The 13501-nt window shown below is 37.5% G+C and overlaps 1 protein-coding gene across 4 annotated transcripts in view; it reads left to right on the forward strand.

Annotated features, from left to right (window-relative positions):
• Positions 1-13501, forward strand: part of CERT1 (ceramide transporter 1) — a 141503-nt gene that overhangs the window by 112896 nt on the left and 15106 nt on the right. For all 4 annotated transcript variants that reach the window (XM_009449006.5, XM_526893.9, XM_054685039.2 and 1 more), the window contains 3 exons: positions 7281-7376; positions 10925-11057; positions 12247-12317. In XM_009449006.5, the coding sequence (XP_009447281.2) occupies positions 7281-7376; positions 10925-11057; positions 12247-12317 (300 nt within the window). The remainder of the gene's footprint in view (positions 1-7280; positions 7377-10924; positions 11058-12246; positions 12318-13501) is intronic.

Genomic DNA, 13501 nt, shown 5'->3' on the forward strand with positions numbered 1-13501 from the left:
GTTGCCCAGGCTGGAGTGCAATGGTACGATCTTGGCTCGCTGCACCCTCCGCCCCCTGGATTCAAGCGATTCTCTTGCCTCAGCCACCTGAGTAGCTGGGATTACAGGCACCTGCCACCACGGCCAGCTAATTTTTTTTCATTTTTAGTAGAGATGGGGTTTCACTATGTTGGCCAGGCTGGTCTCGAACTCCTGACCTCAGGTGATCTGCCCGCCTCGGCCTCCCAAAGTGCTGGGATTACAGGCGTGAGCCGCCACACCTGGCCTACATTGTTCTTAATACACAAATATACATCAGTTACTCCACAGCGCTTGATATGGGAGGTAACCAAATTCTTTGTTTTATAATATCTTCATAATTAATTAAAAAACTAAGTCGACATTTTTAATCACCTTTAATAATTTGCCAAAATATTATATAAGCATAATATAATCAATTCTTATTTACTCCAACAAATTTTAAAAGTCCAGATACAGATACCATATCTAGTTTCTTGATCATTTATATCAGCTCCCATACAGAAGCCTTCTAAATCTCTGGTAATTTCACTTTGCTGTTTACATAAGTGTTGGCTCATGACTACCTTGTTCTTCTTGAAATGATGTTTTATAGCCTTGAATTGGCTGAAATAATCAAGTGTACAATTGAGAGATGCCCTGAAAATAGCTTAAAATAAAATATGTACATCTACTAGGAAATTAGTACCAACACATGAATCTGTCTGATGGGCAGATATTAGGAATGAAGTCACTCCAGATCTGAGAAATTAAAGTTGTAAAGGACTGCAGGTTCTGTGTTTTTGTTGTTGTTGTTGTTGTTGTTGTTGTTTGTTTTTTCATTTTTGTTTTTTGGGTTTTTTTGAGACAGAGTCTCATTCTGTCACCCAGGCTGTAGTGCAGTGGCACGATCTCAACTCACTGCAACCTCCGTCTCCCAGGTTCAAGCGATTCTCCTGTCTCAGCTGGGATTACAGGCACACGCTATCACACCCAGCTAATTTTTGTATTTTTAGTAGAGACAGGGTTTCACCATGTTAGCCAGGCTGGTCTCGAACTCCTGACCTCAAATGATCTGCCTGTCTCGGCCTCCCAAAGTGCTGGGATTACAGGCCTGAGACACCATGCCCAGCATTTTTTTTTTTTTTTTTTTTTTTGTAAAGAGACAAAGTTTCACTTGTCCAGGCCGAGTGCAGTGGCATGATCATAGCTCTGTAACCTGACCTCTGACCTCTGACCCCCTGGACACAAGTGATCCTCCTGTCTCTCAGCCTCCCAAGTAGCTGGGACTACAGGCATTCCACCACACCCAACTAATTGTTTTTATTTTTTGTAGAGACAGGGCCTTGCTATGTTGCCCAGGCTGGCAAGTTCTTGAAATAATGGCTGTGGCCACAAACTAGAAAATCATTTTCAGGTGTACAGAGAATAGAAAGAATTTAGATTCATAAATTGATCATTTTGGTCACAGTTATTTGCATAACACAGTTCACATTTAAAGATGTCACCTTAGAAATCAAAGGGGAAGAACATCATCCTCTATTGAAAAAGGAAGAAATCAAAGGATGTACAGTGAATTTGCAGCTTAATCTATGGGGAGCATCATTGCAAAAAATGGTTCTGTGTGAGACTCTTTCCCACCCTTTGTCCACAGGAGCACATTATTGTTGTAGTAATTATTTCACCCCTCTCCCTTTTTTAGTGTACAAGTGATACATGCTAATTTTAACAGAACTTGAAAGTAGAATAAAATTAAAATAATAGTTTACTAATATTCCATTTATCTTCTCTCATATATATGAGATAAATATTAAGGTGTATGTACTTATCCATATGTGCCTGATTTTTTAAAATCTGGCACATATGGATAAGTACATACACCTTAATATTTTTTTCTTCTACCAAAATAGATAACTCTATATAAACTGTTTTATAATCTTTATTTTAAACTTATATTTAGGCCCATCTTCCCATCAGTAAATATAAGTCTATATGTCTTTGTCTATTTATGCATATGCATGGCTGGATTTACCTACTCACCTAATATTGAACATTTAGCTTGTTTTTGGCTTTTCTCTGTTATATATAGTGCTACAGTGAGCATCCTTGTATATACATCTTTGCACCCTTATCTAATTATTTCCTTAGAATATATTCCTAGAAGCATAATTGTGGGAACAAAGGCCATGAACATTTTCAAGTGTTTATTTTATTATTTTATTTTATTTTTATTAATTTTGATACAGGGTTTTGCTTTGTTCCCCAGACTGGAGTGCAGTGGTGAGATCACCACTCACTGCACCTTGACCTCCTGGACTCAAGCGATCCACCTGCCTCAGTCTCCTCAGTAGCAGGGGCTAAGGACTACAGGCACACACCATCATGCCCAGCTAATTTTTTTATTTGTAGCAGAGACGAGGTCTCACTGTGTTGCCCAGGCTGCTATTTTATTTATTTTTTAAGAGATAGGGTCTCATTCTGTCATCCAGGCTAGAATGCAGTGGCACAATCATAGCTCACTGCAACCTCAAGTGATCTTTGCCTCAGCCTGAGTAGCTGGGACTACAGGCATGGGCCACCACTCTCAGCTAATTTTTTTTTTTCAAATTTTTATTTTTTGTAGATATGGGGGTCTCACTGTGTTGCCTACGCTGGTCTTGAACCCCTAGCCTAAAGTGATCTTCCCACCTCAGCCTCCCAAAGTGCTAGGATTACAGGCCACAGGCCTCAGCCAAGTTTTAAAAATTTTTACTGCCAAACTCTTCATTAGAAAAGTTGAACCAGCTTACATTCCCAGGCCAGTTTTCTATTGATATAGTAGCACTGAATATTATAATTCAGTTAACTTTTGTCAATACGGTAGGCTAAAAGTGCTATGTTCTTAGCCATCTCTCTTTTGGGTTAACAGTGCACTATTTTGTTATTAATAATTATTCTATCTAACAAGCCCCCTCTATGGTTTTGTGGCTTTGTAGTAAGCATAGTTGTATTTCCTTTTTTGAGGTGGAGTCTTGCTATGTTGCCCAGGCTGGAGTGCAGTGGCACGATCTCGGCTCACTGCACCCTCCGCCTCCCGGGTTCAAGTGATTCTCCTGCCTCAGACTCCTGAGTATCTGGGACTACAGGCATGCACCACCACGCCTGGCTAATTTTTTGTATTTTTAGTAGAGAGTGGAGTTCACCGTGTTAGCCGGGATGGTCTCTATCTCTTGACCTCGTGGTCCGCGTGTCTCAGCCTCCCAAAATGCTGTGATTACAGGCATGAGCCACCGTGCCTGGCCAACATTTCTTTTACATGCATAAAAGAAAGAGATCTGAGCTGTTTTTGAGCCCTTCTAGACTTTCTTTCTTTTTTTTTTTTTTTTTTAAGTAGATGAGGTCTTGCTATGTTGCCGAGACTTAACCTCAAACTCCTAGGCCCAAGCAATCCTCCCAAGCTGCTGGGACTACAGGCATGAACCACCATGCCCAACTTAGACTTTTATTGTACTATCAAAAGGCAATTTTCTTTTCAAATTTCTGGGTAATAGTGTTAGAAGAATCCTGCTTGGTAGCCTCCAGAAATGGCATCATACTGAGTGATTCAAATGTGAGATGGAAGAAAAGGTTAGAATTGGAGTGAACGTCCCCTCTTATCTCAAATGTATTTTATCTCCATTTTGTTTCATAGTTTATTAGTTTGAAGATGCTTTGTATGTCACCTAATCATTTTCAACTCTAGGTCCAGAAAAATCAAGGGCATGATTTCTGAAATTACACTTAGCCTAATTAAAACTTAGAAACACTGTTCACCTTCTTCAGTGTTTTTGACTGAGTCTTTTTCATTTATAAGTGACAGGAGGTGTTACTATAACATTATTTCCTAGAATGTCAAATTTTGAGCCTAATAGCATGGTAAATTTGGCTATATTTGTTGTTTTTTGTTTTTGTTTTAATGAAACTTAGTATTTCCTTGTTTCCCACTTCTTTTTTTTTTTTTTTTTTTTTGAGACGGAGTCTCTCTCTGTCACCCAGGCTGGAGTGCAATGGCGTGATCTTGGCTCACTGCCACCTCCGCCTCGCAGGTTCACGCTATTCTCCTTTCACAGCCTCCCGAGTAGCTGGGACTACAGGCACCCACCACCACGCCCGGCCAATTTTTTTGTATTTTTAGTAGAGACGGGGTTTCACCATGTTAGACAGGATGGTCTCGAACTCCTGACCTTGTGATCTGCCCGCCTCAGCCTCCCTAAGTGCTGGGATTACAGGCATGAGCCACCGCACCTGGCCTCCCACTTCTTTTTAATATGTCGTGTCATAACTGAACAGTAAAGTGAGCAGATTATCAGGTTAAATCTGAAGTGTCAGTCTGGTCACCAGTGCCCAAGTTACTGCCCCTATGGTAATATTGGTTACTTCGTATTTTCCTACAGCAAACATAAAATTTGTTATAGTGAGATTTTTACCTGTATACCTCTCTTAACTTTAATGTTATTATCTCAAGGAAGATATTATCATGAATGAAGATTCCATGATGAAAGTTTTGCAGAGTTTATTGCAGTAATTTAGTACTTCATTAGAATCTTTAGTTTTTTAGGAGCACAGTACTGAATGTTTGTTTCTTTGTTGGACCTTTTGAAAACCGGTTTTCCATTGATGCAGTGTAGCTGTTACAGGAATATCATTTTTAAAACCTTTTTATACAGCATGGCTGAAAATTGAACCTGGGCCTCCCTCATGGCCTACCATTGAAGGAACAGCATTTTTTGCCTATCTAGAAAGACAATGTTAAATGTGCTTTCTATATATTTTTTAACTTGTGCTACCTACTACGCGTTTATATTTGTGGAATCTGTTTTCTTTTGGACAAAACCACAAATCAAAAACACCTCATTTCTTAGGCATTTGAAATCCCTAATTCAGAATAATCTCCCAAACAGAAACACAACTACCTGCATTCTTTTTGACAAAAGAGCTAAGTAGCATTAAAAAATTATTTTAAACCCAATTCTGTTTTTTAACAGAATAAAATTCTTCTGTTCTTCACATTCTTCTTTCATAGGTAACCTATTGAAAGTAGGGTTTATTTGGGGGAAGCATTTCTTTCTGTCTCTTATCTCATAATAAATACAGGTGTGCTTAACTGCTAGTTTCCTACCTCAAAGATATACTCAAATCTAAAGATGTTTAAGATTTTGGGATCTGAAGAGTAAACATTTCTCCTAATCACAATGTGACAGAGACAAATGAATCAAGCCAATGCTACTTTTATTTATGCATACTAACTGGAACTTTTCTTTTTGGAAATCAGATACATTTTGTATGTATTAGTAATTTGGAATCCTGCATTGGTTATCCTCGCCCTCCCAAAGCAGATTCTGAAATTATAAAGGTGCACAGGTTCTCCATGCAACACCAAAAGTTATATTTTCCAAGGCTTTGTAAAATTGTAGAATGTCCTGTTAAATTTCTGTCAAATCAGTAACTCACACTGTTTTGAGAATTATGAATAAAGGAATAAAATATTGTTAGTGTTTATTTAGTACAAAAATAGATTATAGAATCTCAGCATTTTTGTCAAAAAATTTCTTTTTGATGATTGACAGATCAGGAGACACTTAAGGCCATACCTGCTTTCAGTAATCAAAAATGCATTTAAGATCCAGAAACTTGAGGTAGCAGAAGTATACATCACTATCACATATAACATATCCTTTGGTATAGAAAATTATATTCCCAGAGTGAGTTTCTTTTTTAAAACCGTTAATGAGGCCAAGGTGGGAAGATCACTTGGGACCAGGAGTTCAAGACCAGCCTGGGCCAGATGGCGAGACCCTGTCTCTACAAAAAATTAACTGGATGTGGTGGTGCACTCCTGTAGTCCCACCTACTCAGAGGCTGAGGCAGGAGGATCCCTTGAGCCCAGGAAATTGTAGTGGCAGTGAGCTATGATCATACTACTGTACTCCAGTCTGGGCCACGAAGTGAGACCCTGTCTTTTAAAAAAAAAAAATGTTAGGCATGGTGGCACAGGCATATAGTTTTAGCTACTTAGGAGGCTGAGGCAGGAGGATCACTTGAGCCCAGAAGTTCAAGATTACAGTGAGTTATGATTGTGCCGCTGCACTCCAACCTGGGTGACAAAATAACCCTGTCTTTGGCGGGTAGGGGGGAAGTTGATTATTTACTTTGAAATATGTTCAAAACTGATTCCTGTTCTATATTCCTAATGAACAGAATAGACTTTATATAAAACAAATAGTTAAACTTAAGGATAAAATTTTAATGGAAGTATAATATATATATCTTCCAGCTCTTCTGTCTTCTAATGTATTTATTACAGAAAATGAAATTACTTTGTTTCCGCAATCTTTGTATCACTTCAGTTCTCCAATAAATCTGAGAATTCTGGTAGTGTGAAATATTCAGCTTTCTTTGCTTATTTACATAAAATGTATAAGGACAATTTGTGATAATTAAGAGTTACATTTAAATATCAGGAAAAAGTTATAAATTTAAATTAGAAAAATTTTAAAATTTTAAAAGGAAATTATTAGAAATTTTAAAAGAATGAACTAAAAGGTGATTATATGTAAATGCTTGCATATATGAATATTAGCATTGTCCCTAAAATAATTTAGAACAAAGAAATTGGAATCAAGTAAATAAAGGTTTGATTATTTTTAAATTGGCTTATATTCCATGATAAAAGAGAGGTTTATCAGTGGCATAAGAAAGGTTTTTCACCTTTTTTGTATTGAAATCTTTGACATATACATATATATCTTTGCTCATCTTTGTGTATCTTTGCTCATATGAGAGCAAAGATATAAGCAAAGATATGCTCTCTCTCTCTATGTCTTTGTTCATACCAGACCTTCCTGATTATCTCCACATAGTCTTAAATATAGGAACATTAGACTGGATGATCTCTGTGCCCCCTTTATCTCTACTCTTCCATTATTTTGTACTTTAACACATCATCTCTGTTTTATGATATAGAATGGAATATTTCTTTTTTCCTGAAAATGCTTATTTTGGTCGCTTGATACACATTAGGCCAATATGTGTTACTTGAGTGACCCATCTTCCTTCTTTTCATTTCTGTCTCCTGTCATTAACCTGGATATCTGGAATGTGGACTAAACTCTTCAAACACTATGTAAAACCTACTAACCTTTGTGCATTTGGTTGCTCAGCTACTAAGAGCACCATTTCTGAACTGAAGTTAACTGAAGACCATTCTGTTTTAGAGATTATGACATACCTTTTGGATTCTCATGCCTTTTTCCTCCCCTCTCAAGGTTGAAGAGATGGTGCAGAACCACATGACTTACTCATTACAGGATGTAGGCGGAGATGCCAATTGGCAGTTGGTTGTAGAAGAAGGAGAAATGAAGGTAATTCCCCCTGAAATGTTATAGATTGCCAAAGGCATCTCTGTTTCAGTCATATTATCATTACTATTGATATGAATAAGGATAGCACTTTCAACTTACCTTTAAAACAAATTATTACATGTGATCAAAGCAGTACCATATATTGAGCAATAAAATGTCTTTTTGCTTTTCTGGTTTTGCCTTTACTAAAGTTTTTTATGATTATAATATAAATATATGATTAAACCTTTCTGTTTTGACTAGGCCATGAAGAAAATAAAATTTAGAGAATTAGATATGACCAGGTCACAATTAGCTGATGGTCCTGTATTTGGATATTTCCTTTTGTTTTGTTTTTTTAACATACTGAATGTTGTGCCTAGATGACACTTTGTTTCTCTCCCTTTTTGGTCTATACCCTCCTTCTTTTCCCTTCTCTTACTGCACCTTTATTTGATATTTGGACATTGGTCAGTTAATCTTGTTTACATCCCTAAACACAGGGACAGAAAATAAGAGCAGGGACTGAGAGATACAGAGATGGATTGAAAAGCAAAAGCAACATTGAATTTTGGATTCTCTCATTCCTAAGGAACTATGCTAAATAAAGATACAAAGATAATAAGACACTCTCCAAGCTAAAGCTTTAGTTAAGGAAAAAGAATATTGACATTTAAAAGATACTATTGGCCAGGCACGGTGGCTATGCCTGTAATCCCAGCACTTTTAGGAGGACGTGGCAGGCGGATTACTTGAGCTCAGGAGTTCAAGTCAAACCTGGGCAACACGGTGAAACCCCGTCTCTACCAAAAATACAAAAATTAGCTGGGTGCAGTACCACACACTTGTAGTCCCAGCTACCCAGGAGGCTGAGGCAAAAGATTCCTTGAGCCAGGGAGGTCAAGGCTGCAATGAGCCGCGTTTGTGCCACTGCACTCTAGCCTGGGTCACAAAGTGAGACCCTGTGTGAGATATATATATATATATATATATATATGCATGCTATTACTTGGCTCCATCTGATAATGTACTGAGTGAAGAGTACAGATGAGTGGTGGAGAAAATCAGAAAAGAAAGATCTCTGTGATTTGAAACAATTAGATTGTTTTACAATGCAGAGAAGCATTTGAACTACATCTGGAATTAAAAAGAAAGTTGTGACAAGGGTGAGGTGAGGGCATTTTAGGGAAAAAATTATAATGTGAGCAAAAACTTGAAAGCAAACTTTTTAGTCAGGATTTTTTGCATAATCTATGTTGACCAGAATTATTCTAGCAAATAAGATATAATATTAGATGCTGGGATTTCCTCTCCCCTTGAATAAGGAACAAAGTAAGACATAAGATAAAACAGACAGATAAATGAGATACCAGAATGTTAGCTATAATTCTGATAAAGTGATTGTAGAAAATAGTTTGAGATCAGCTGCTACAGGGTCTTGTTACTCCAGAATTAAGCATGTTCCTGGCATTGCTGGATAATCACAAACCTTCACTACAGAAGCAGGCCAGGATGTATGCTCTTCGTGGAAGAAAGGGTTGAGCCAGACCTGCCTTATTTCTTCTTCTGTAGTCATCGTTCAGTCACCGTAGAGTCACCTCCCTCTGGGGAGGAGGAAGTGAAGTACTAAAGAGAAGCCAGGAGTGATGGTCTGGATGACGTCCCTCTACCTGGAATGAGGAATAGAAAATAAGTACTCCTACAGCCCACAGTGTTAGAGAGAAATTGGGCCTAGATAATGGGAAGCATAAAGTTACTCTCTAAAGAGAACAGTCGTTGTCTATAACAATTGTCTACAACAGTAGACTAGCCACTGTATGAAAAGTATCTTTTTTTTTTTTTTCTTTTTTTTGAGACAGAGTTTTGCTCTTGTCACCCAGGCTGGAGTGCAATGGCATGATCTTGGCTTATCGCAGCCTCCGCCTCCTGGGTTCAAGTGATTCTCCTGCCTCAGCCTCCCAAGTAGCTGGGATTACAGGCACCCGCCACTACGCTGGGTTAATTTTTGTATTTTTAGTAGAAATGGGGTTTCACCTTGTTGGCTAGGCTGGTCTCAAACTCCTGACCTCAGGTGATCCGCCCGCCTCGGCCTCCCAAAGTGCTGGGATAACAGGTGTGAGCCACTGCGCCTGGCCTGAAAAGTGTAATTTTAAGAAGATCAAGCTGATAGGGAAGAAACTGGAGAACAAGCAGACTACTTAAAAGAGTCAGGCACAAAGTGATGAAAGCCTACCTAGAACAGTAGAAAAGTCAAACTGTTGGATGTCTTAGCGAAGACATTTTAGACAAAAAATAATAATGTGAGCTAGAGGCCTCCCTGCTCTGCACCTTTGGCACCACATCTAGGAACTGCCAGTGCCGTGGTGTCAATAGATTCCTGCCTCACCCCTAATCATCTCTTCTATGCTTTATTAAGAACAGTTTTTGACTGGTGGCAGTGGCTCATACCTGTAATCCCAGCACTTTGGGAGGCCAAGGCGGGCAGATCATCTGAGGTCAGAAGTTCAAGACCAGCCTGGCCAACATGGTGAAACCCTGTCTCTACTAAAAATACCAAAAATTAGCTGGGCGTAGTGGCAGGCGCCTGTAATCCCAGCTACTCAGGAAGCCGAGACAGGAGAATCGCTTGAACCTGGGAGGCGGAGGTTGCAGTGAGCCGAGACGGCGCCATTGCACTCCAGCCTGGGCAACAATAGCGAAACTCTGTCTCAAAAAACAAAAAAGAATAGTAAAGAGCTTACTAGCTGTGTGAACTGTAAAGGGAGGAATCAAAAGTCTAGAGTTTCTAGTTTGGGTAGCTGGGAAAACGGTGGTCCCAATAATATGAGTAATAAATAGGTAGGGGAAGGTAGTCTGTTGAGAGATACTCTAAGAAAAACTATGTGAAATGCCTAACAGTGTCCAGCCCCATAGGTCCTTCATAAATTGGCACTTGGTTCTCCCCCATGATGACATGTTTCATTTCTCAAGAGTATTTATCACATAATTATCTAAAGTAGCAAACTCTATAATTTTAAAATAATTAATTTTACTTAGCATTTAAGGTATGTAACCTCAGTATTTAAAGCAAGATAGATCTGTATTTACGTTTTTGCCATCTTAGCTTTCAGCCATTGATTTAACAAATAACTGAGTGCCTACTGTGTTTCATATACTATTCTAGATGTTGGGGATACAGCATTGAACAAAGCAGACTTAATTTAGTATCTTTAAGGAGAATATATTCTAGCCAGGTTTATTTGGTTTTCTTAGCCATGTTAAACAGTCTTTTGAGAATGTTTGGTAAATAATGCCTAATTCAAATTTATTTTATTTATTTATTTTTAAACAACTCACAGTAAGTCATTTATCACATATGCATGTTTTTATCTGAGGTTTACCTTGGATTTATAATTTTAAGTACTTTTTTGTCTGTTAATTTGAAATTTTTAATTTTCTTTTAGCAGAATATGTTCTATCAATAGACTTTCATAAAAATCTAAAGAGCAGCTGTATTAAAAGCATGCTTTCCTGCTTTTATGGGCTTGATTTTTAATTTTCAAACAGTTTTGGAATTATGTTCTCTTTAGGTATACAGAAGAGAAGTAGAAGAAAATGGGATTGTTCTGGATCCTTTAAAAGCTACCCATGCAGTTAAAGGCGTCACAGGACATGAGGTCTGCAATTATTTCTGGAATGTTGACGTTCGCAATGACTGGGAAAGTAAGCTGTCATTATTAATATATTTTAATCTATTATTTTGAATTTAATATCAAATCCAACCTAGTTTTCTGCATCTCCTACATAGTTTACAAAGTCAACGTAGAAAGTATTTGGAAAATCATATAGAGGACTAGCAATACATTTATATAGAGCTTTTCAGTGTATGAAATGCTTCCTAGTATGTAATTTGATCCAATAACCTCAGTAATCCTACAGTGATAGGTAGTTATTATTGCTTATTTTACATACAAATAAAGTAAAATTCAGATAGGCAAAGTGACTTGTCAAAGGCAACAAGAGCTATATGGTGGAGAAGCCAAGACTGAAATTGAAGATTTCTGTTTCATCATCTACTCTTTCCTAAACTGTTTCCGTGGTAAATCCTAGGTGAATCCTTTTGTGATTACTTTAGAATTATTTTATTTTTTTAGACAGAGTTTCGCTCTTGTCACCCAGGCTGGAGTGTAGTGGCATGATCTCAGCTCGCTGCAACCTTTACCTCCCCAGTTCAAGTGATTCTTCTGCCTCAGCCTCCCAAGTAACTGGGATTACAGGCGCACACCATCACGCCCAGCTAATTTTTGTATTTTTAGTAGAGATGGGGTTTTGCCATGTTGGTCAGGCTGGTCTCGAACTCCTGACCTCAGGTGTTCCACCTGCCTTGGCCTCCCAAAGTGCTGGGATTACAGATGTGAGCCACTGCACCCAGCCTAGAGTTATTCTTAGTGTGTATTCCCCTTAGACACAAAATTTCCTAAGTATAGATACTTCTCAACATCATCAGATGTTTATCATTGGCAGTTTGACATCCCTTTTTCACAGAAATAGCCACCTAAGATTAGATATAACAATTTATTTAACATCAATAAATTAGGGAAAAGGGAAGGGTTTTAGTGTTAGGGAATTATTCGTGCCTGAGTGATGCAGTGGTGATTAGAATTGCTTTCTTGCTGTGGAAGATAGATAATTGGGCCAAAGAAAATGAGGCTTCTTGGTGATCAGACCTCACATCCCTAATCTGTAACCATAATACTAAGTATTAGCTACCTTCCATTTGGATGTAACCTAGATAGGGCAGGATCCTGTTCAATTTACCATACTGTCCATTCGTACTTGACTTTCAACATAAGTGAATTGATCACATTCTAGGAAAAGATAATATATCTTTTTATTATTCTCTTCATTTCAGCAACTATAGAAAACTTTCATGTGGTGGAAACATTAGCTGATAATGCAATCATCATTTATCAAACACACAAGGTAAAGATCTCTTCATTCATCCTAAAAGGATTTCACTGTAGTTCAAACTCAGACATATAGATTGTCTAAAGTAAAATTGGGGAGGTTATTAAAAGCCACAAAAATCCAAAGACTTTATTAATGATTCATGAATGTCATGTATTTAAAAGGTATATCAATTTGTTCAGAACAGAAATATGTGCAGTCAAGAATCTGAGAGATACAATCTAGAAATAGAGTGCTTGATAAAGATCAACGGTTAGTTCCCTTTGTGCACTTTTTATTTTTAAAGAGACAGGGTCTTGCTGTATTTCCCAGGCTAGTCTCAAACTCCTGAGCTCAAGTGATCCTCCTGCCTCAGCCTCTCAAGTAATTGGAACTACTGGTGTATGCCACACTCTTAGCTTTCTTTATACACAGTTTAAGTCTAGAAAAGAGCCTTCTGAAATACTGAAATCCATTTAAATACCTTTCTAGTATCTAGTTTCTATAAGAGGTAAATGATAGTTACCAAATATGAAAGTGAATTACAGCTTCCTGTGACAACAACAGTAAGGGTAATGGCTAGCATGGTATTAGCCTATGTTAAGACTAATAGATATAAAAGTAAATGGATTATCTGAAAGCAAAGAAAAATCACAGAGCATGACTTGAGAGGTTAGTCATACACCAGAGCATACAGAAACATAATTTAAGTTAGTTCCCTTTCACCTTATTTCTTCTGCTATTCTTGATATTTAAAATTATAGAATCAATAGTTCTCTTGCCTTATTCTGCTCTTTCTCTTCTGAAAACTGCCCAATAACATAATGTGTATAGCATAATAAAAGGAATTAAAATTTTGGAGAGATCCACCAAAAAAAGTATTAAACATTATAAAAGAAATGTAATGATTTAATAGGTACTTCGTTTTTCCAATTCAGTGAGTGCTTCATTTTTCTTTTTAAATGGTTTTTAATTGAGTACAGTATATGAAAACATTGTAAGTCTGTTATGTATTTCTTAAACTCAGTCTTGTCATCTGAGACATCTTATATCTAATAATTAGGAGCCATACTTAATTTTACACGGTAGCTGCTCAGAAATGCATAACAATTAAGATTCTGTTTCAGCATACAAATTTTGAAGTCTAATTTGAAATCTAAAATTTAGTAAATGTCAGAATATTAATTAATCACCCTATAATTTGGAATGAAGATAAATGA

Source organism: Pan troglodytes, chromosome 4 (genome assembly GCF_028858775.2).
Source record: "Pan troglodytes isolate AG18354 chromosome 4, NHGRI_mPanTro3-v2.0_pri, whole genome shotgun sequence".
NCBI lineage: Eukaryota > Metazoa > Chordata > Mammalia > Primates > Hominidae > Pan > Pan troglodytes.